Consider the following 24,909-nt stretch of genomic DNA (forward strand, 5'->3'; position numbering starts at 1 on the left):
TAGGCTTGTGTTGGGGGTACCTGGATCGCCATCAGCTCCAACTAGCCATGCTCCAGGAGACGCACCTCAACCCTCACACGACCACCACCACATTTGGTAAAAGATGGGCAGCGCATAGCTGTTTCTCGTCCTACTCCACATACGTCTGGGTATGGGTATACTTATTAAAGCTGGACTATATTATTGCCCAATAGGACAGATGCAGGACGGGTCGCACACAGTTACATTAGTATGTAGTTATGCACCCAACGTCGATGACTCTGGTTTCTTCACAGATCTTTGGGGGCGCATTTTAGACATAGGATCTGCATACATACTATGGGACGGAGTTTTTAATTTGACGCTCAACCCCCTGATAGACCGTGATCCCATATACACTCACTCGCACCACAGGGCGTCAAAACATCTTGCAGACATTATGGTAGACAATCAATTATTTGACGCTTGGAGAATCCTTCATCCGGATGCACGAGAGGTTATATTAGTCTCTAGTGTCTATTCTAGCTGGTCTAGACTTGATTATTGGCTACTCTCGGCTGGTCTCAGTACATGGCTCAGAGGGACCACACACCTGGCCAGGACATTGTCCGACCTTTCTCTGATGCTACTGATGCTAACCCTGCCAGGCAGTGTCTCCCGATATCAATCATGGAGATTGGTGCCCTCCACTCTCTTAGAGACAGCCTTCTGTGAGGAAATAGGGCAGGAGGTTCTTCCCCCGCAATCAGGGCACAAGTCAGGGGTACAAGTGGGTGGACAGCGTCCCCCCACTTTTTTCACAGGGTGGACGCCATCCACCCTGCCAAGTTGGGCCCTACTGAAAAAGCTGCAGAAATTGTCCAGTGTAATTTCCAAACACCGGGACGCTTTCAGCAGCGCCTGCTCGTTTACAATGTGCAGGCGGGGACAGGATGGGGCTCTCTTATTTCAGACTCCTGCCAGGCCCATAACAAAGGCCGACTATGAGGGGTCATCAGGGCTCCTTTTGTTGGAGTCTCCTGGCTGGGAGCAGTCAGGATCCTCTCACCTAGTAGCAAATGCAGCAGAGGGTAAACAAAGGCCCCCACCTTGTTAGCACTTCACACATACGGAAGAGAAGCAGCTTTTCACTTTTTTCGGTTCTGTTTAGGAGATATGCATGCACTATAAGAACGTCAGATGTGTTGATATTTCCCAGTATTTGCACAAAATAAATAGCATTTATATAGTGCTTACTACCACTGAAGGCGTTGTAATAATTTAAATATCACTATTTCTTTTAAAGCACTATTTATTTATTTATTTATTCAAAGTTTTATATAGCGCGAACAAGATCTTAGCAGATATCAGAGCGCTTTACAGTAGGGTGAGTAGACATAGTAATTGGGTACAGTATAGTGCACGGTAGCATAATAGGATAACAATCATGACTGGAGAAAGCTTAATGCTGACAAAAGATAACATTGTTTTATGTGTGGCATACAAAAGTGTGAATCTTCTGCCTAAATCAGGCGGAGTTTGTAAGTATACTCGAAATGTGCTCAAATGTACTCATGATACACCTGCTAAACATACGTGTGAGGGCTTAAGATCTGATGCCGCTTCTTGTGATGCCAGTTCCTGCTATGTCACGCGCCGCGATGTCACGCGCCGTGAGGTTACACGCTGCGATGCCACTTGCAAACTCAATAACTAGGTTAGTCCCTCCGCTTCTTTTTTTTTTTTCTTTAGGACGTGCCCTGCCCGCAAAATAGATAGCGCAGCAGCAATGACAGTTGTCTGGGAAAGTTTCACGGTCACAATGAGGGGGCTATGCATAGCCAAGAGTGGGGGGAATCCTCAAGTCCATTAGGGGCACACTGCATAAACTAGAGACAAATCAAGTCGAAGAATAACTAAAGCTCCTCACAGAATATTAAGAAGAAGCGGAACGTGAATCAAAATTCCACGTGTCCCGTACCTTTGGGGAGGGGGAACGACTGGGTAAGGCACTGGCTGAGGCCACCAGGGTCCCTAGATTCGCCAATCAAGTCTTGGAGATAGTGGATCAAGAGGGCACTCGGCTCAGACACCGAAGATATCCTTGATATCTTCTCCACCCATTATTTGTCATTATGCTGTTCCGAGGAACCGGACGCGCCAGACATAGCATCATATTTTACAGATACTGCCCTTGGTTGGATAAATGACTCCCTCAGGGAATTTGGAAATAGGGGTTTATGTTTGCTATCTTAGGCAGAATGGGCCTACCTAACCCATTCTTAGGGTGGATAAAGCTATTGTACACCAAACCCGAGGCCATTGTGCAGATAAACTGGCGATTTTCAGACCCGATTGCCAATACAAGGGGCACACGGCAAGGATGCCCTTTATTCCCGCTACTGTTTGCCCTTTCAATAGAACCACTAGCAGCTAAAATTAGTAGTTCGGACTGGACTGTTCCCATGAGGCACAGGGTCAGAGCTGATTTGCATATAGCCAGTGTCTAACCCAGGGTGGTGTGGAGTGCAAAAAAACGATGGATTTTGGCCCAGATCCTTGGACTGGGGTGAATGTATGACATTGTTCTACATTCTGTCCATCAACTGTGTTTTTTGTAATTTTCACCCCGAGTGGGCTGGGTATGCTCAGACGTGAGTCCCAGGCTCTCCACACCACTGGAGTCAAGCTATCCAGGCTGAATGAAGGCTGATAGCCAGAAACCGGTCCTTGGATGCTTAATTCCGGTCTGGGAAAGACATGGCTTGGTAGTTCGGACTGGACTGTTCCCATGAGGCACAGGGTCAGAGCTGATTTGCATATAGCCAGTGTCTAACCCAGGGTGGTGTGGAGTGCAAAAAAACGATGGATTTAGGCCCAGATCCTTGGACTGGGGTGAATGTATGACATTGTTCTACATTCTGTCCATCAACTGTGTTTTTTGCAGCTAAAATTAGGCAGCACCATGTAGAATACACCAGCCCCTACCCTATTCTGACGATATCACCCTCTACCTGTGGGACCCAAACATAAGCTTGATTCCTATACTGCGGGAGTTCATATGATTTGCACAATTCTCAGGAATTAAAATAAATTGGTCTAAATCTCAGATATTCCCACTCGCCCCGAATACCTCACAAAAATTACCCCCGACTTCCCGCTAAGCTGGTGTGATAAGGAAATTAAATATTTGGGGGTGGTAAATTCCAGGGACAGAGAGGCCAATCGGTACGGCAATTGAAACTATCCAATCTTGCATAGAATGGTGGATCCGGCTGCCGCTGTCCTTGGCTGGCCGAGTGGCGCTGATGAAAATGAATATCCTCTCCAAGATGCTTTATTTATTTGTTAACGTATTTTACTATCCGGGCCGACATTTCTGTAACACTATTCGATCCTTACTTACTAAATTGGCATGGGGTGGTAAGTAACCTAGGGTGGGATGGAACGTCCTAACACAACCCTTCTCAAGGGGAGGGTTTGAAGCGCCTGATATGGAACTATATTACCTAAGTGCGCAGGCGCAATTCGCTACCTATTGGAATCACCCCCACCTCCTATATGCCTCATTTGGCCGTTTAACAGGGATATATTTGGCCTTCCTAGGACCCACCGTTCCTGGCGAAGGGGTCAAACATCACACCGTTAGCAGCACTAATCACACATGGCGGCGGCTGTCTCACATACTAGGTAAACCAGAACTATACTCTCCATTTAGGACACTCTTGCACTTGCCCAAAGTGCCAGTCACTCGGGAGGTTGCATTCCAGGATCTGCTCCGCAAACAAAACCGGAGTGTGTGGGGAAACCTCTACCAAGCAGGACAATTTAAAAGCCGGCAGGAATTACTGCTTGGAGAGGGGGACCACGCCTTTCGAGGTCTTTCTTTATATTAGACTCCGCCACGAGATCCGTGCCAATATCCCTGGGTTCCCGGCTGAGCCTCCAACCCTGGAAACACTCCATACAACACTGAAACTAGAGAGACCGGCTCATGCGGTAAAAACAAAAGACAACACTGACTGAGCGGCCGCAGGGGGCCTGTGGGGCTAGAGCAGACTGGGACGCAGACCTTGGGGAGCCCCCCCCAGACTAGCAATGGACGTACTGCTGCTTGCAAACAGAGGCCATCATGGCAAGCAGCAGATTACGCATCATCGATTTTACATTTTACAATAGGATTTACTCTACCCCAGTCAGGCTGCATAAGTTTAAACTGAGGGAAGACGTCCAATGCTTAAGATGTCGACGGGAGGGGGCGGGCTCCCTGCACCTGGCATGGCATTGCCCTCTTATCAGTGAATATTGGGGGGAGGTGATAGATGCACGAGTCAAATTGACAAAACTCACTATCCCAAATACCCCCATAGTAGAGCTCCTAGGGTACACAGCGGAGATGCCACGGTCGTGCAGAAGGTTTGACTCAATGGGACCTTTGCTCGCTAAGCGCAGACTGGCATGCAGGTGGGGTAGGTGACGAGCCCCCAAATTCAAGGAGTGGCTGACTGACCTAATCTATTGTAAGGATCAACTCACCACATATGCAGAACTGATTCCAGCGTCATCTCGCCCCAGACACATTTGGGTTCCATTGATAAACTATTTAAGGGAAGAATATACTGACTAATGTTCATGAGCAAGAACATACTTACCACGGTGCCATGTGACAATAAGCAATTGGTTGCTGGAGAAAAGAGCACATTGAGGACAGAAACCAATATCCTTACTTGGGCCACACCCCACTGATGAGCCAACGCAAATGTATCCTAGCCGGTTGTGCAGCCGTCTGTCAAATCGATAATGTTGTGAAACTGTAAAAAAGCATTTGTGACTCACAGCCAGTTGATGCTAAGTAATGTGCAATACTCTGATTGATTGTTTGGTTTTATATGACCTACTGTATTCATTGGTAAAATCAATAAATGAAATAGTTAAAAAAATATATATAACGAATTTGAAAAGATATGTCTTGTTGAAGAGGAAGGAGATATAGGTCTATATGAGAGGCTGTCTCTTGTATCTTCAGTCACGGGTATGACTTGGGATGGGACTGCCCTGCAGAAGAATTAGTTGGGTATGACCAGTACTGGTATCCAAAAATTCGGTCAGAAGGGATGAGAAATGGTTAGTCTTAAGGTATTTCCCAAAAAAGATTAGGTCGGATTGTAAGTAAATTGCCTTGAAGGCATTGTTTCGATTTCTGATAGAAATTTGCTTAAAGAGCATGGACCTGTAGTCAAAGGTAATGGTGCATGCTGTCTTTGCGAGTGTTAATGCAACCACTCTTTTGGCAGTGAAACACCAACAAATCTCACGCTCTCCTCTTCCTTTTTACAGGTCTAAGCATCAGGAGCAACCAGGAAGAAGAGCCTGTGGACCCTCAGCTCATGCGGTTAGATAACATGCTGTTAGCAGAGGGTGTGGCTGGGCCAGAGAAAGGCGGAGGGTCGGCAGCTGCAGCGGCTGCTGCCGCAGCCTCTGGCGGTGTGTCTCCCGACAACTCTATTGAGCACTCGGACTACAGGAATAAACTATCACAGATCCGGCAGATCTACCACTCAGAACTGGAGAAATACGAACAGGTAAGTCTAGTTGTGGAAAAGACATGGCTGGTGTGGTCGGATGGAAGAGCTCTGTTAAGACTTGTATAACTTAGTAGGATTACAGGGGAAATGAGGTTTATTAGAGAAACAAATATCGTTAGTGACCAACAGAGCTGAACACATGAATCAAAAAATTATGGGTGCAGGCCAATTCTTTCAATTAACAAGCTGGAAACCGATTACTTCGGAAAAACAAATCAGTATGATTCTGATTGAATTACATCAGAAAAAATACATTACATTCAGTGAGTTGGAGAATTAGTGGACAACAGTTCAGAAGTGGTGTCCTATAAAATATAAATTTGCCACTCCCAGAAAAAATGTAAGTAACATTTTCAATAGAACTTTATAACACCACCATGTTCTCGCCAGGATGTTTGGTGAATACAAGGATGATCCAACCTACCAATTGGATTAGAAATACTTTGATCTTTCCCATGCTTTCAGCAAGAGAAACAATATGTAACTTATATTTTTGCGGGAAGTTGTCAGTTTTAGAATTGGCCTGTGCTGAGACTTTTCATTCAGCTTCCAATTTCACATTTGGGCAAGTTGCTTGGGCTTTGCATATTACTTGACCCATTTTTCAGTCTAGCCTCCCAGACAGTGCATCTGACTAGTTGCAGAAGACATATTGTTGGCTTGCCAAGTTCATACAGGAGTTGTTGCTCACCCTTTGCTTACCATGGGTTGACTTTACTATTGTTCTCATTTGCCTTCTTCTTGTGTCCATCTTGTGTCTTCCTCCCATGGAGCATTGCCAATTAACTTTTGTCCTTTAGGTAACTACTTGTTTGCGGCATGTGTGGCTGTAGATATACATGCTCTGCATACTCTTGCCATCTAGTGTTTGATTCGTAAGTTGTTTATGTTCAAAGAAGTCTCTTTGAGTCAAAAGGTTTTTATTGACTGCTTTCTTAGTAGGGAAGGAGCATGGGCACTGACTCCATTGTTAGATTGTTTTTCTCCTCCATTGATTTCGGACATAGGTGGACAAGGTTCCCAGACTCTAAGCTTTTTCATCACCATCAGCCCATAGTTGATATAGTTCAACACTTCTGAACCAGAGAGCATCTAACCTCTACTACGCAACATCAAATGAAAACTATGGCATGGGTCTCATGTATGGCCAAACCGCAAAATCATAAGTCTTGCGGCGAATGGGGGGGGGGTCAAGAGATGGGCATCCTGCCCTTCATACAGGAATCTTGACGCCTTTAGGACCCCATCCCCTTGCACTGAGTATCTAAAGAGGGACCCTAACAAGGGCCTCGAACACTACTGGTGCTCCAGCCCTTACAAACTAAAGCAGCCAAGGCACTTGTCCGTGCTGACACTCCAGTCGAACCTATACAAATCTTTGGCACCAAAGGTCTCCTGGAAGACGCCATCAGCCTCAAACGCCAATGACCTTGAGACCACCCTCCACTGCTTGTCCAGAGGAATTTGAGAGACCAATCCTCGAAAGACTGCTGGAGGCGCTAGACAAAAGACCACATCCATTTGCCATTCACCCTCATACAAGGAACATTTAATCCAAGGATCATAAGGCCTTGGAACCCATACCTAAGAAGAGTAGGCTATCGTTTGACAAGGAGCCTACACTCGTCTACAAACCAGGAGTTTTAGGGCTGCAACCCTTAGCCCTCGTCCTCATGAACAGACTTTCCCACCACCACCCTAGCAGGAAGTCACTTAACCCCCCTCACATTCCCTAACAGGGTCTTCCCAGTTTGACTCAAACACAGGCAGTCCCAGTCCTTACACTACCTCCTGCCTCCTACGAAACACAGTTTTATCCTCACCCAACAGATGATCCATGAGAGGATTTGCAACTAGGGCTCCCTATTTTAGGGTATTTTTTTTTTTACATTTCAGCCTATGTTTATCCAGATTTCTTTTTTGCTCCTTTTTTCTGTATTTATCAATTTTTAATTTGTTCAGTGTATAAAAGTGGCTGTAGTGGTTATATGTTTACATTTATTTAAATGATAAGTCTATACTCTCATTTGAATGTCCAACAGGTTGTAGCAGTATACGCTAACAGGCGGTCACCTGAAAAAAATTCCTTTGTAGAACCGCGTAAACCGCTTTATGTCGGCACTTGTTTAAGATTCATTATGAAACCTTGATTTCTGTTTACTCCCATACTTGTCAATCTGCACACCTACTGGCCTGGCACTTGTGATTGACAGTATAGAGAATCATCCAAAGGACACCTATTTTCCTTGTTTTTACATATTTAAAAAAAAAATACAGACATAAAGCATATAGTTTTTGTTTCGTATTTATCTGGAAAATCAGTAAAAACTGAAAACTGGAAGACATAATTACAAAGTAGATTACCAATTCCACTTAGGACTTCTACCTCTGGCGCCACTGTCGCGTACCATAGGGTTATTCAAAGCGCTACACTCTATCATAAAATTGACTTGCACACTATTCCTGAGGAGGACTAACTTGTGGAAACACCGTCCAAGTCTGAGCGTTCCTTGCAGTTTCTTCCAATGCTCAAAAGGATACTCAAACCTGCCCTGATTTTTAGGTCTCGCTAGGAACACAGCGCAAGCTGCTTTGCTAGCGAGACTATTGCTGCCGCTTTGGTGCTGGAAGGGAGACAGGAGGTGGTACTCGCGGAGAGATGTGCACGAGTACGGAGTGCACATCTCCTGTCAGCGAGCGCCATCTCCTGTCTCCCTTCAGCAGAGAAATCGGCGGCACAGCGCACGTATGGCGCACTTTCACTTTCCCTCCCTCACCTTCAAGAATTCTGACATTCCACGGCCACGGCTTGTTATTATCCCGTCCGTTATTTCGCAAGTCCCAGCAGAGTTTACATTGTGACTCATGTGTTGACTGCCGATTCAAGATTAGCAACACTGAGTTCCCTCAGCTTCGTGATTACGTCAAAGCAAGGTACGCACGCTGTCTTTGCCCAGCACAGACGACCTGATAACTATTTAAAACAAACCGTACTACATACGGAACATTCTTGTGGTGGTGTAATTCTGAAAATTGCAAAGTTTCGGTTACCCTCTCAATAATACTCATTTTTATCCATCGTATAATAAAAGTTAAAGACATCACTAACTCACGTACCTTCATCTTTGACCTTACTTCTGCACACCACAGGCACGTGCATTTACCTTCTTAGGTGTCTGGCTGTGACTAACTTGTGACCTGCCTGCTCCAACATTTCTGCAGCAGATGCGTGCAAACACCTGTTGACTTAACTACTCCCGGACAGGGGTCTTTCCCTGCAGGATGTGAATGGGGAGGGGGCCGCCTTTGTGCGACTCCCTGCTAACCTCCCCACCCGAGGACAGCCCAGGGTCAGCCCAAGCGTGCGAAGAGCTGCGCGAGGCTCACCTGCAGCCTGGCACGCACAGGCCCCGCCCCTGTCGTGTGCTACTGGCGTGGTCGGCCTTCTTCGCCCAGCTGCAGGACATCTACCTCAGTTTCACCTCGGGCGCCTACAGGGAGGGGGTCCTTCCGCCTCTGCAGTAAGCTGAACACAAAAAGAAGCCGGAAGATATCAGCATCTGCTGCTTGTGCTGACTCTCATCACTATCTTTTATGTAATTCATGGAATCCTAAATCCTTATGTATCACAACTGGTTCTTATGTATAACTCTCTGACACCTTCGGGTAATATTCCCGCTATAGAAAATCGCATTAAATAAATACATTTAAAAAAAACACGTTGCAAAACGTGCAAGCTTGCTGCTGCTGGATTGCTGGCTGATTTATTTTTTATTTTTGTATGTTTCAGTAGGCTTTTGTGAACGTTCACTGAGTGGTCACTGTAAGTGCCTTCTACAGGAAAGGTTAGGTTACCATATTGCTACATGTTAGTGGGACCCATATCAATTACCATGTCCTGGTTGTCCTTTAAAAAAAATTATCTTTCTCCGGTCGGAACGTGAAAATATGCACTGAAAACATCTTCCAAACCAGACTGCCAAAAAAGCCTTGACCTCACATGCATATCTCCCTAGAAATTCGACTGATCATGCGCTCGGCCTACAGATAGTCTAGGGTTGGAGTTACATCAGAGGTCCCGCGTTGCCCATGCGCAAGTACCTAAAGCAATCCAGTGTTTTTCCCTGCACTCTGAAAAATTACTCCAAGTTCCAAAATGCAAAGGAAAAACCTAGACTGAATGGGATCCTCACGCATGGGCCATGAAAGTTAAAAAGCTCTGGTTAGAATAGTAAACTTCCTGCTGTGTGGAGGTGAGAGGGGGGGGGGGGCGGTGGTGGCCTAGGAAATGGCCAAGTGGCTGCATTTAATACGCAAACACCACCAGATGCACGTCTTCTGGTTCCCCTTCAGCAAGGCTCAGGTTCTACCTAGTGAGAGGTTTACATATTACATTTGCTTAATACAAAGAGTCTATGAAATTTTTAACTCTAGTTGTAGATCACGTGCTGCTTTGCAAAATTTAAGGATTTACAAAGGATTGCTACAGACTCCAGTCTATGACCACATCCTCAACACAAGGCCGGAATGGTATTCTAAAACCAATAGCTGTATGGGGCCACATTTATGGAATTACAGCATGTGATATAATGAGACAAGGCGGTGCGTTAGAAGGGAACTGAAAATCCTCCAAAAACTGGAAGAAACTCTAAATAAGGATTATAATCCACCACCCGAATTTACTCCTCCATAGGGATATTATGTGGTGAATAGGTAGATAATCAGTAATTCGAGATTCTTCTAGAAACTGGAAGATTTTCAGTTCCCTCCAACCTCTAAATGTGGCCAAAGTCGCTTGTCCTTAATTACAGAGAGACATTAAACATGCTCACTACTGCCACCATCTCATTTACGTCTAATTACTGTGCACAAGACACACATTCATTTTAAATGCTCCCCGAGAAAAATAATCCAATGGAATTCCATACTTTTAAAAGCAGAATCTATACCATCAACATACTTCTTGCATCCTTTCATCCAGAGATCGATAGCAAGCATTTAGTACTGCTCACACGTGAATATTTACTTATCCAAAATTGACACAATCCAGGGGCCAAAAATCGATCAAACCAACAAAAGCCTTTGTTTGGCAACCTGTGAAAAACTTTTCTCACAGACACTGTTTTTTATGTGTAAAACTAACTGGCTTGTCACGTAGGTTGGACGAGTCAACTAAGTATTTTCGATTCTGTAGCGCTAAATAATGTGCTTTTATTTTCCAAATCAAAAATTGGCACACAGGATCAAATTCTCATAGCTCCCTCAAGCAATCAACCCGTTATGAATGAATTTGTCTCCTACATGATTCCGTACTCCTCATTTCTATACCCAGAATGCCATGCATTCCTTCTGCAACTTAAGACATGACGTACTGACCACAGGCTTACTAAGGGAGGCTACAGCTTTTGGATGGGGCACGCGAAATGTCAAGGAAATCGCAATTGCTTCATAAGTGCACTGTATCAAATGGTGTTTTATTGAACTAGCACACTACAAATTGATCTTTGCTTGCCTCATGACACTTTCGTTAACAATGGCAGAAAGCGGTAATGTCTTTAATTCCAAAAGATGTAGCGACAAACAGACGTAACTTAATGTTTACCACACTCATGTTACACTGTATCACTGTTGGTGTCAGGCCTACCACCCTTACACTTACATGCATAACACTGTAGTTATCTCGCTGTCAGCTAGGATCTGTGCATCGACACAACCTTCATTCTCCTGTGATTCACTTGGAATAAGCACAAAGGATCATAAAAAGTGAACTAAGTACCTACCCAGACACCCACAGACCACATGCTTGAACCAGGACCCAGCTGACCCAACCTCACATCTTTCTGAGGTCAATAAAATGGGTGGCATCCAGTTTAGTAAAATGAGCACCTATTATTATAAGCTCTTAGAAGTCAATTCAGTTGTGCTGTAGCCTTTGTAAATGCAAACTTATTTTATTTGAGGTTCTGTTAAGGTACCTGCACATTCAAATAATATCATGTCATGCTTATCAGTAAACGGATGATACTATTGGTGCTTAATTAGTGAAAGTAAATGGATAAATAAATAAGAGCGGGTCCAAACGTTCTGCTACTGAGCCCGCCCCAGGCTCTACCGAATGCCAGGGTTGATAAATACAATGGTTTGATTTCACCACGAGCATTCACCACACTTCTTGGTTATTTTTCATTCCCTGCACTCGCCCCTTGTCCCCGTTTTCTTATCTGCCCCCCTCTTTTCACCCCTTACTGCCTTTTCTTCTCTTGCTTGGAGTCAAAGTCTAATGGTGAAAAATAGGTCCTTGTCTCCAAAAATGGGTGCCAATGTCCACCACCTGCAACCACTAGTATAAATTAAGCAGTGGTAGTCCTCATGATGGGCACTGCAAGGGTTCAATGGTACGAAAAGTTCAATTTACAGAACACGGTTGTATCTTTTAATGATGGGACAATAATATACAAAACACCATGCCAGACTAACTTTTGAATTCATTCATTCTGGGGCTAATGCTAGCTAATACTTTCATACAGGTCCTGTGCGTACCATTCGTATTTGACGAGGCGTTGAAACATTACAATAGCCATTGGTCTATTCAAAGCTCTCATGCGGCTAGCATAATGTCGAATGGACGTTGATTCGTAAACGTAACGCCGTAGCAATGGCAGCTTAAGAAGAGAACTTGAGCACGTTGAAAGCAGATGTACATAGATGTACATAGTGAATTTTGTTTTCTACATAATGTCTCTGTCACTATTGCTTGGGTTTGGTCCACTAAATGTTTGGTTAAGATAATATTGTATTAATTAAGTATGCTTTTTGAAAAAGAAAAAAATATAAGTTGAACTTCCAAAGAAATAAACTAGTCCAAATTAATTTTGTTTCAATAACAATGAGTACCACGTGTGATTGTTGAAATAATCTGGTGAATGATATCAGTATTGGCAATTTTGTGGTGGTTTGGATTATAGATTGGTTTAGCCCTACTGATTAAAGGCCAGATCCCTTTATTGATTGCCAGCCTAAGGAGAGAGCATCAAACGCGAAGCATCTCCACTCCCCTGCCACACCCCTAATTCTGACTGCACTTCTTATCTCTGGTTGTGCAAAGAAAGGCCAAGCACGATGTTTAAATGGGCCAGGCCTTCAAGTGGAATGACAAAACTTGGGGATCTCTCCAAGGGACATGGCCTATGGAATTAGGGCGTGGGTTAAAGCTCGTAAGCTGAAAATCTGTGCTTAGCATAGCATCCCGCCCAACTTGTATTTTGCCGCTTTTGTCATTGCATCTAATAGTTAATACAACAAGTAACATTATAACTACAACAAGCCAGTACTATTGGTTTTGTCAATAGTTAGTTGCCTAAGATAAATAAGCAAAAACTATGGCTTCATTGTATATAACATTGAAAATGCTTCAATTCTGAAATGATGAGACTGCAAAAGAACTATAACGAGTCTCTTTGGCGTTACATCACAGGTAGTGAAGGGTGGTATTGCTGCAGAGTTATGATTTTTTTCATTCTGAAAGTGAGGGCAAAAATGGAGAGCCCGATAGGGACCGGGATCAGGACCTGCTTTTTAGAACTGCTCATGCTGAGCACCGGGAGGACCCGGCCCACATAAATCCCTGCCCTGGGCGATGTTAATTAATGTAATGATGTGACTAATTGAGGCAGGTCGAGAGTACTATATGAAACAAGCATTGGCAAAGTAAACCGATCTGGTGTTGACAGGCAGCATTTTGGCTTTGTGAATGCTTGTTTTGGCATGAGTTTTGTAAAGCTAATATTGAGGGAGTTGTGGCTCACCAATAGAAAAGAAACCTTTGGCTAAGAACAAAAATATGTTTCTGGTTTCAGAAAGCACACATTGCCATAGTATTCCCAGGCACAGAAGGGAACTACTTAATGTGTGGATGTGTTTCTCGTGAACGAGAGGAACGAGGTCACTCACAGTGAAGTTTGTTAATGGCTCCATGTGTATGCTCTATCAGGTAGAACAAAAATTTTAATGACACAACAGACTAATGGGAGAAAAAGGCATTGCTGAGAGCCCCCAATACCTATGTATATTAGATACAGTGCCTAATTTGTGAAAGAAAGAGTGCTGCTGCCCGAGCGCCCCTCAGAAGCCTGCAGCCAGTGTAACTATGTCATAGCTCCGAATACTAAAGCTGCGTAGTCCTAAATCCACCTCATACCTCTTTGATCCACTATTAGACACTCCTTACTCATTTATCTCCCTGTTGCTGATCCCCGCTTTCTCCCTTTTTGACGGATTTCTGTCTTTCTCTTCCTTCGTCTTGCCATTTTGTGAGTCTTGCCATCTCTTGCTCTCAGTATATGTCTGCTGTGGAAAAATAAAATGCCAGTCCATAAAAATAAGTGCTGAAGTGCCTCTCCACCAGCTGAACTGACGCACTGGTCTATATCGTTTTAGTAAAATCAAAAGGAATTGGCTAACTCGAGACCTCAGACGTAATAATTATAACTTATAAATACACGCTCAGCAATCTCAGACCCAGTGGGCTTGTGTTCAAAAGCACCAGGGAAGACAGTAGGGCCGGGTCCACCATGAACTCACTCTATATGGTTAGGCAACATGAAGAACACTTCCTGTGCTGTACTTAGCGTGGCAGTTAGGGACTTTTTGGCTTAATATGGTCCAGAATGGGAGATTTTTCGGATGCTTTTATGATCTGCCAGAAATCAGCCTCCCCTAGCGTGGATTGCTAAATTACAGGCGCTGCTGTTTTCCTGGCTTTCAGCAGACACTGGAGCTAGACCCTATATTCAGGCTGGGCAACTTGCAGGTCAGCAGAAGGTAATAATCAATGACACCAAAACGTGTCCAAGTGGTCTGCCCTATACTCCCTGTTTCACAGTAAGTAAATAATGACACCTGTAAAAACAACCACAGAAGTCCTTTAAGGAGACAGCCTACCCAATTGAAAATTGAGGTTTTTTACATCCAGTGTTCGCTTGTTTGTTTTTTATCGTGAAGCTGTAAGGTAGTTGTTTGTAGTCCCCTTAATGAAGCACTGGCTCTTGGAAAAAAACGTGGCAGTTGGTTTAGTCATCATAAATGCTTAACGACTCCATGTCAAGATGGTCACATTCAACCACATTTGAAGTGTTGGCCTGTATTTTTAAGGGTAAAACAAAATGCATGCACTCCTTTGTTGGTCCAATAAAATGTTTCACAAATTACAATGTAACAATTATTTCTTAAACCCGCACTATACAAACAAACAAAATTTTGCAATGGGCTCAGCATATAAAAAAGAAAACCAGCATTTGCAATGCAATAGGTCTCGCATTTGCGAGAGATTAAGCTATTGACATTGTAAATGACAATGCCTTTTATTTATGTTTTAAAAACCAACACATAAACAAAAGGCATTGTCATTTACAATGCCAATAGCTCAAACTCTCACAACTGCGAGACCTATTGCATTGCAAATGCTTGTTTAAAAAGACTTAGGGCCCTGGTGATTACTCACAGGGTACAAAAATAAATGCAAGCAGTCATGCTGAGATCCCATCTATATTAGGGGCCATGTGCTTCTGCACTCCCTAGTGGTGCATACTGCCTGTAAGCAGGCCTCTGCTCAAGCAACATGGGAATTGCCTCCCCCACATTAGAAGAGCAACATAATTGATGCTGCTGTTAAAGGGTAGCTGTGGGAGCTGCTAAGAGCTAGACGATCGTCAATTCAGTATGCCTCCTATCCAGATACAATAGTGCTCAGTAGGAGGAGACCGAGAATCTGCTACAGCATCTTCTGGAGCAGTTTAAAAAGAGCGGGTGGAAATTGTATGAGAGGGGTAGGTAATTTCCAGCAGCACTACACTGTGCATTCTTGATGCTGGAGATGCTGCAGCTAGAAAGGTTAATACCAGTCATTTTATGTAGGTACTTTTGGCTATGTATCTCCGGGTTCAAATCAGAGTTGCAGCAACAGCTCGTGAGCCTACTCACTTTATGGGGAACACCTCTTTTTGGTTCACAAGTGGACCAAATATTGAAAAAGAAGAAAAAAATATAGAAATGGCCAACAGCATGAAGGCTCTGCAAACATTGCCACCTAGGTTTGAGCCAATACTCAAGAGGTGCAGCAAAGGCCATCCCCACAGAAAAGCCCCAATCCTACCAACAGCAATCCTACCACCAGCAGGCAGGCAAGGGATACTCCTGCAGTTCATATAAGGGCAACTGCAACAAGGGTAAAAGCAGAGTTGCTCCCAGTAATGGAGCCTTTGTTAAAAGCACTGGCTTGCCACGCATTTCCCTGCTGATCACATACACTTGTCTAAGGAAGACTGCAGTGGTTTCTTTCGTGCTGGGAAGAGATCATCTCAGGCCAATTCGTTCCAAGCATAATAGAACAAGAACACTGTCTTGAACTTCTTTTCAACCCCACCGAACATTCCATTTTGTGCGCACACCCTCTACTTGTATAAGAGAATGTGCAAGCCCTCCTCCTAAAAATGGCCAAAAAACTGATGCCTGCCCGCCACACAAATGGGTGTACTTGCTGTAATTTTTTATCCCCAAGAAAGACTGCTCCCTAGTACCAATTCTTGATCTCAAGCCCCTCAGCAAATTCATCCTATTAGAACATTTTCGTTTGACTATGTTATCTTGCTATTGCAGCAAAGCGACTACATGACTGCTCTAGAGCTGAAGGACGCCCTTTTCCACATACTCAACCTCCGAGCTTACCAGAGCTACCTTAGCATCATAAGTAGACCGCACTACTAGTTAAAGGTACTACCTATCCTAGTCACCATGGCTTTAAGATTGTTGCCAAAATTCCTAACGGTTGTAGACACCCACATCCGAAGGGATGCATGCAAGTGTTTCCCTCTCTGAACGATTGGCTGCTTAAGAGCGTGGACAGACAGACCGCAGGTGTCTATTAAACACTCTTGCTGCCATTTCTCCACTCCACGAGCTGGATTTACAATAAATGTCACCAATTCCCACCTCCAGCTCTGCAACTTTATCCCTTTCTAGGGGCAATTCTAAACAGTCAATGGTAAGGCTTACCCCAAACCATTTAGTGATAACTTTCCAGCAGGTGCTACCTCTTTCAGCCTAATTGCCTTCCAGTCAAACGGTGTTACATCTTAAAAAGGATTGCTTCTTGCAGAGCCATAGTTTCCCATGCCAGATTGCACATTTATCTGTTTCAGCAGTGTCTCTTGACACTCGTTACAAGCAGAGGGTCATCTACAAAATTTGTGTTGATAAGGGCCAGTAGTCTTCGCTCTCTGCAGTGATGGATCAGCAGCAGTTTGCCACAAGGTAGGCACTTTGCAGATCCTATTCTGTAAGTGTTCATTACAACAGATCCCTTTCTGTCTGGGAAAGGAGAAGGAGTCCTCTCCACACAATGACAATTCAGTCTCTTGCCACCCTAACAGTAGAAGTAGCGCATAAACTACCTCCAACTCTGGCCATCCACCTAGTCCTCAAAGCCGCCTTTCAGAACATTTGGGGCAAGGTGGTACTCATCAAAACAGACATGACTGGCTTGTACTATCTACTGAAATGGGGATACTCATTTACTCCAGATGCCCGCACTAGCACAAAAGTTTTCTTATTTGGCAGTTCACCATCCGAGCCACCTACTAGCTGAGTACCTTCCGGGAGTGCACAACGACTTATCAATATGCACCAAGTCCTTGAGGAGTGGGAACTCCACCCACACTTCCTACTTCCTCCTTTTAATGATGGGGGTTCTTACAAATAGACCTAATTGCCATTCACGAAAAGCACAAATGCCAAAGCTTAGCCTCTAGGTTTTCCCAGCCACCGTCTATGGGCAATACTCTATGTATGAACTGGTCCAGGATATATGCCTTTCCTCCTCTTCTACTCGTTCCATACGTGGTGAGGAAGCTAAAAGAAACACACCTCACCCTCTTCTTGTTAGCTCCCACATGGGCCAGACAACCATTGTTCTGAACCCTTGTCACGATGTTTGTTACCCCATATGAGAGGCTTCCAACAGGCTGGACCTTCTTACTCAGGAACAGGGCTAAATCGGACATCAGCCCCAAATAGCTCAAGCTAGCAGCCTGACACCTAGGGTCCTACAGTTTAGTTATCTTAGACGTGCCCAAAAATGTATGGATGTTTTAAAGGACGCCAATAGACCCACTTGTAGGGTTATTGTAGCTCTGAGAATATAGACCCTGTTAAATCCGTGGTGAAGACATTGTTTTGTTATTTACACAGCTATAGAAATCGGGGTTCGCATATACTTCCATACGTCTACATCTTGCAGCCATTGCTGCACACATGAAAAATAGAGAGCATTTTTCTCTCTTCAGAGTTACCATCATCCAATCCTTTATGGAAGGCTTTGAAAGAGTGAATCCACCTCAGGTGCCATCTGTCTTTCTATGGAACCTAAGTAGTGTACTCGCATGACTCATAAGACCCCCATGCTAGCGATTGCATTTCTGGCCTCTGCAATTTCTTTCCTAGAAAGTAGCTTTTATAATAGCCATTACACCGCTGAGATCCATCGGTGGTCTGCAAGCCCTCACTTTGCAAGAACCTTTGGTGCCGGTTCAAGCAGATAGTTGTCCTCAGAACTAACCTTAATTTACTTCTGAAGGTGTTATCTCCTTTCCACCTTAAACAATACAACTGTAAGTGTTATTTCCCACTACCCAGACTCTATAGCTCGAAGAGCCCTACCACCTCTAGACTTCTAAAGTGCCTTAATGTACTGCATTGACAGCACCAAGTCCTTTCATAAAACTCAACAGTCACTTTTGCTAACCCTTGTAAAGGCCATCCTATATCAAAAGCTGGTTTAGTTAGTTAACTAGCTAGATGGATGGTTAAATGTATACAAAGATGTCTTAAAACCAAGAGGATATTACCCACCCCCCCAGCCTGCATTGTAGTAGGAAGAAGGGAGCAGCTGTGGCATATCTAGGGAACATTCCCATAGCTGACATTTGCAAAGCAGCCACATGGTCCTCTTCAGATACTTTTACCAAACATTAATGTGTGAATATCCTTGTCTTTCAACTGGCTTAAGTTGGCCAAAAGGTATTAAGAACTCTGTTTCAGAAATGGGCACCATCCACTGATTAAATAGCTCTTTAAGAGAGTTCTGCTCTCAGAGATAGTGTATCTCGAGCCACACATGCTAGAACCGGAATATTACTTACCCTGTAAGCATTTGTTTGTACGGAGTGAGTTTTTTCTTTGTACATCTCTGTAATATTAAGCATTTGCCTTACTTTTATACTCCATTTTCATGGTTATCACTCTATTATTGCTAACTGTCCATATTTTCACTCAACTTGTGTATGGAAATCAATTTAGCAATGGAGTGTGTGCCCATGCGCATTCCCCACTAAGTAAGAAGTCACAGGAGTCTTATGACTCAAGGGGCTTCTTTGAACAAAAACAACTTGCAGTTTTTGAGCCCAACAAATGGCAAGAGTATGCAGAGCATATGAATCTACAGAACTGCAAGCTACGAACAGATGCTTGCAGGGAAATATATTATACTCTTGTGGAGCCCTTAGAAACAAAAGAAAAGTATTTGTTTTTAATCTTCCCCCCTGGTGTGCTTTTCTTCACCCCTCTATGCTCCATGTTGCTCTCTTTTCCGTGCGTTTCTCCCCATGTTGTGCTCGCCCCTGTGTTCCTTTCTCACCATTGGACCACTCCCCCAACCAAGCTCCACATTGCTCTCTCTCGCCCATTTGGAGCATCGCCGTTAGGATATTCATGGAAGGCATAGAGAAATGGACCACCATGGAACTTAAGCGCATGTAGGCCGGTTTGTTTCCCATACGTCTCGGGCCAGCTGGGATTGTTTAACCTAGTTAACCTGGAGGAGCTACAAAAGACACTACATAATGTTAAATCAGGGTCACCAGAAGATCCTTGCCCAGCACATATCTTTGATTCTTTGTCACCACTACTGGTGCCTCATTTCACAGAATTGTTTAACTTGTCTTTGGAAATGGCAGAGGTACCGAAAACTTTAAAACTGGCATTGCTCTCTTCTTTTCTAAAGAAACCAAAAGCGAACTAGACTATTTTTGCCATATTTAGTACATTTTTTCTACTTCAGTTTCCTAGTACGAATGTGGAGAAACTGATTAATAATCCACTCTCCCAATATTTAGAGAATAATCAATCAATCAGGGAATTGTAAGCGTACTACTCACCTGTGAGGGTCTCAAGGCGCTGAGGGAGAGGGGGTTTGCAGATCTGTTCAGCCGAAAGAGCCAGATCTTGAGCGTCTTCCTGAAGATGGTCAGGTTTGGGGCTGATACCAGGTTGGTAGCTCGTTCCAGGTTCTGGCTGCGATGTGGGAGAACGATCTTCCGCCTGCTCTGGCTCTGTGGATATGAGGGGTTCAGCCAGTGCGAGGTTGGCAGACCAGAGGTTTCTTTTGGGTACGTGGAAGTTTATTCTGTCGTTGAGGTATTTGGGTCCATTGTTGTGTAGGCATTTATAGGCGTGGGTGAGGATTTTGAGGGTGATTCTAGTCTCCGCGGGGAGCCAGTGGAGCCTTCGCAGGTGTTGGCTTATGTGTTTGTTACGGGGAATGTCGAGGGCGAGTCTGGCTGCGGTGTTCTGCATGGTCTGAAGTTTGCGTAGAAGGGAGCTTGTTGATGCCGGCGTACAGCACGCTTCCATAGTCCAGTCTGCTGTGATGAGCGAGTGGGTGTCTGTCTTCCTTGACTCCGGGGGGATCCATTTGAAGATCTTTCGAAGGATGCGGAGGGTCTTGAAGCAGGTGGAGGTGACAGCGTTGAATTGTCTGTTCATGGTGTGCGATGAGTCGAGTATGATGCTGAGGTTTTTGCCGTGGTCTGAGAGGGGAGATGGGCTCCCGAAATCGGTAGGCCACCAGGTGTCGCCCTATGCTGAGGGGGTGGTTCCGATGACGAGGACGTCTGTCTTCTCGGCGTTGAGTTTTAGGCAGCTGTTAGTCATCCAGACTACAACGTCTTGCATTCCTTTTTGGAAATTTAGTTTTGCAGTGGTGGGGTCTCTGGTGAGGAAGAGGATGAGCTGGGTGTCATCGGCGTAGGATACGATGTTCAGGCCGTGTTGTCTGGCGATGGCTGCGAGGGGGGCCATGTAGACGTTGAATCATGTTCTGCAGCCTTCGCAATCTGGGATTAGAGCATCCCAAAGTACAGATAAAACGTTCCTGGCAGCTGCTGATACGATTAGAATCAGTTTGGATGAGAGCAGACTGATGCTGATTCTGCTGGATCTTTCAACGATGTTCAGTACGGTATCTCATGAAATTCTCTTCAGAGACAGTATGACTTTGGACAACGGACAGGCACTGTCCTGACTGACGGACATTCTTATAGCTAGAACCTAATTGGTTTCCATCCCTTCTTTTAAATCTAGAATCGTCATTAACACCTGTGGAGTTCCTCAAGGGTCCGAGCTGAGTCTTCTATTTTTAAATATCTGCGTGCCTCCTTTGGTTAAGATTGTGGAATTCTTTGGAATTGAGATCCTGTCTTACGCAGACGACCGCCAATTAATCATTACATTTTGGGCAGGATCTTGAGGTAGCAAAATCTAGGTTCTTTAGTTGCATGCGGAACGTTCCCCTATGGATGAAAAAGAATGTTTATAGCTGAATGGGAGATAGACAGAAATCCTATTTGGCAAGTCCCAGGAAAACCAGTCAGAGGACTAGTGGCCTAGTGTTCTAGGAACTGCCCTGTTTCCAAAACCGGTGCTAAAAGCCTGAGTATTCTTTTAAGTGGCAAGGTTTCAATTAGAGTAGGTTCAAGCAATTTGTGGCTCATGTTCAGGCATTTTTCGCCTGCTTAGGAAAAAACATTCTCTTGGCTTCCCTATAACTGTAGAAAATCCATTGCTCAGGCCCTCATAACTAGCCAGTTAGCCTAGGCCTGCGCTATGTTGGTTGCCACTAATGAGGCACACCTGTCTTGATTGCAGGTGATCCAGAATAAAGCAGCCCGCCTAGTATGCCACCTTGCTATGGCTCTCCTTCAGATCGTATGCCGAGATCCTTACACTGGCTTTTCGTCTGGGAACGTTGCATTAAAAAACGTATATGCCATGTGGATACAAGCACTGTACAGGTAGGCCCTGCCTATCTCCATTCTAGATTTAGTTTCTACCACCCAGGGAGAAGCCTCAGATCCTTCAACATGGCACTGGCAGTACTCCGTCTTATTAGAACGAGCAGCAATGGTGGTGTACTTCTCTTATCTGACCGCACACCATTGGAATATGTTGCCGACCGAAAGTCATTCCTGTCAGAATTTTCAATTCTCATGGAACTTATATAGCATGGTTTTTAAGTGTTTTCGCCTTTTAGTCTTTCTCCTTCCTCTGCAGTAGCTTCAGCACCAGGATACACCTGCTGGAGTGAGTTGTTACCCTTTACAAGAACCACTAGCATAACATAAGGTTGCTTTTTTAGTAGTAATCTGTTCAGCATTACATACACTAGATTTACGCAACTTTTGGGAACTAAATTATGCAGCAGGGTTTGTTAAATGTAGCAAGAAAAGGCAAAATAATGCAGGGGTAAAGCGGCACCTTTTGTGACGGTATTACTTATTTTATCATTTGTAGGTTTCGCCTTCACAGTGCTTGCACCATGCTTGCGAAATCTTTTGGATTTTTTTTATCTTAAAAGGGGCTTTAAGTATGCGCATTGCTTAACTTTACTTATCATTGGTTAGCACCCACATCACTCTTGTTTCCTTGCTTCCTATTGGTCAGTGCCGCCTCTTCGCCTGTGGCTTTCTCCTGGGCTTTGAGCCTTTGTCCCTGCTGTAGAGCATGGCACAAGTACTGCTTCTTGTGTCCAGTGTCCTTCCATTGTCCGCAGGCACCTGCAGGTACATTTTTTTTACTTTTTAACATAACCGTTACAGAGTACATGTCTCTGTAATCCCTCTCCTTCGCCCTGCTCTCCTCACGGTCTGTGCTTTCTACCTCACCCTCCTGCCTGCCTCTTTCAGTTTGTGTTTTTTTCTATTTTGAAACTAGAAACTTATTTGTCATTTCAGCTTTGATTTTCATCAAATTTAAAACGCTGGAACTCCGGTAACTACACCTCACGTGATTCGCCCTTTATGTGAAAAAGGGTGCATTGTCAAATGGTTAGACTGACAAAAATAGAAATTGCTTAATTCTAACTTTGCATGGTGTATCGGTCATTCGCTTTAGGTGCAGGAGCTTTGCGTGGTGAAGTTTGCCTCGCTCGGTCTGCCCCCAGCAGGGATGAGGTGGATGCTTTCATCCAGCACCATGTCTGTTGGGCTGTAAAAACTTCTTGTTGAACTGTATAGCAAAGTATACCACCGCACAGAAGACGGCAGCCTCTCTGGCGTGGGTACAGGATCCAGCTCGCACGCGAGTCCCCCTCGCCTCTTAACAGCGGTACTCTGACCATCAGAGCAGACGTGTACTACACGTTTGCGGCCATTGCAGCTCCTAAGCACTGCTAGTAATTGCAGTTTCCTACCTATTAGAGCGCTGTGCCTTTTGTGAATAAATGTTTAAAAGTACTTCCAGGCATTCTTTGGGGAAAAGTTATAACTTCTAGAAATTCAAATGAGGCACGTCTCCACTTCACTAACAGGGGAAACCTGCTAATCTTCTAGAGCACTGGATTTTTGTTGCATGTTCTCTTTCTCTTCTTTCTAAAAGTAATTAGAACATAAATGATAAGCCAGTCTTTCAGAGATGTATAAGTGCTTAAAATAAAAATGCTGTCAAGTAAAATGCCAACTATGCAGAAATCTGAATGGGTGTAACCTCGAGTCCGCGTTGGACGATTCAGTTTTTCAACAATCCATGGTATAGATAAAGGAATCGTCGTTTACAGGCCCAAACATCTTTATCACGTTTCTTTTCTAAAAGCACTCCTATCCTGAGCTGACCTCCCCAGAGTCTGCGTTTGGCGAGTCTGCAAAATACCGCCATGTGTGCAAGTCCTACAAATGATTTGCTTTGACCTAGAGACATCTTAGTGGCCTTTGCATCAAGCACTGACCTCAGGATTGTTGTAGTGCTTGACTTCTTCGCCAGTGGAAGAAGAGATCTTCAGGGAGCTTTAATCTTTTTCCTATATCAACCACATGCAGAAACGGACAGATGTTCCTCCCTCCTGCTGTCCATTGTTGCAGTCCTCGCTGCTGTGCAACATGTCTTAAAAAGCATTTAAAAAGCCATTAGATCTCACATAGGCGAAAGCTATTGGCTTTGTCAATGCTTGTTACTCATGGTAGCACTGACTGGGCACAAATTTCACCTCCATTAGTGCCAATTTAACAACCAATTACAGCAATTGGCAAGAGAAAGATGAATAGTCAAGTTTTGTGAAGGGCCTTTGACTCTGCGGGAACAAATCGTGACCTTTTTTAGGTCTCGCACCTGGCGACGCAGCGCGAAGCGCTGTTGCCAGCGAGACTTATTGTCGTCGACTTGGCTTTCAAGGACTCTCAAGGGAGACAGGAGATGGGTACACGCAGGCCGGGCTGGAAATGTGAACGCGCGCGTTCACCACGTACAGTCACGTGCTGTGCACATCTCCTCTCTCCTTAATACTGCGTGAGTCAGTGCACACAGGGAATAGCCATTGTATTTAAACGTGCCCTCACTCACCGGGCAGGACTCCCCCGCTGCTCTCCAGAAGATCTTTCCTCCTCCAGCGGGTCAGGCTCGGCAGCAGGCCGGAGCCCTACTGGCTCACATGCTCGCGTCGGCTGGCTTCACGGGCTCCCGTCTGCTTCCTGTCGCGAGCTTGGCATTTTGATAAAAACAACTTGTAACGTCCCATTTCCCCTGGGAGTCTCTTTCTAAGGCACCTTTCTCCACAGTTCTCCATCCAACTGATGTGCGTAGAGAGCGACGAAGCCTCAGCCTCTTCCTTTCTGACTGTGATCCTAAGGGGGAGGGTTCTCGCGGACCTTCACTCTGAACATCACTTCCTGTCCCAGAGAATGGTCACGGAAGTGAGAGCGCAAACACCTTAGAATAGTGCAATGTAAGGGCGCAATGATCAGAGACCATCTTCTCAAGAAGACAAACCGAGAGATGTAAAAAAGTCAAGGTTAGTAGCAGGCGTTTCTGTGTATCACCTCTTCTGTACAAGCAGTTCGTAGACACTGGGTGCACTGGAATATAGCAATGCAGCTCGAAATACCAGAACAATTCCAAAAGGGGGTGGTGATGGACACGAAACCGGTCCGGTCCTCGGATGCTTGTTTCCGTTCTGGGAAGGACATGGCTTTTGTAGTTCGGACTGGACTGTTCCCATGGGGCACAGGGTCAGCGCTGATTTGCATATCGCCATTGTCTAACCCAGGGT

The 24,909-nt window shown here is 44.7% G+C and overlaps 1 protein-coding gene across 4 annotated transcripts in view; it reads left to right on the plus strand.

Annotated features, from left to right (window-relative positions):
• PBX2 (PBX homeobox 2) overlaps window positions 1–24,909 on the plus strand; it is a 248,920-nt gene that overhangs the window by 126,236 nt on the left and 97,775 nt on the right. For all 4 annotated transcript variants that reach the window (XM_078645857.1, XM_078645856.1, XM_078645855.1 and 1 more), the window contains exon 3: window positions 5,296–5,540. In XM_078645857.1, coding sequence (XP_078501983.1) covers window positions 5,296–5,540 — 245 coding nt within the window. The remainder of the gene's footprint in view (window positions 1–5,295; window positions 5,541–24,909) is intronic.

This window comes from Lissotriton helveticus, chromosome 5_1 (genome assembly GCF_964261635.1).
Source record: "Lissotriton helveticus chromosome 5_1, aLisHel1.1, whole genome shotgun sequence".
Lineage (NCBI taxonomy): Eukaryota > Metazoa > Chordata > Amphibia > Caudata > Salamandridae > Lissotriton > Lissotriton helveticus.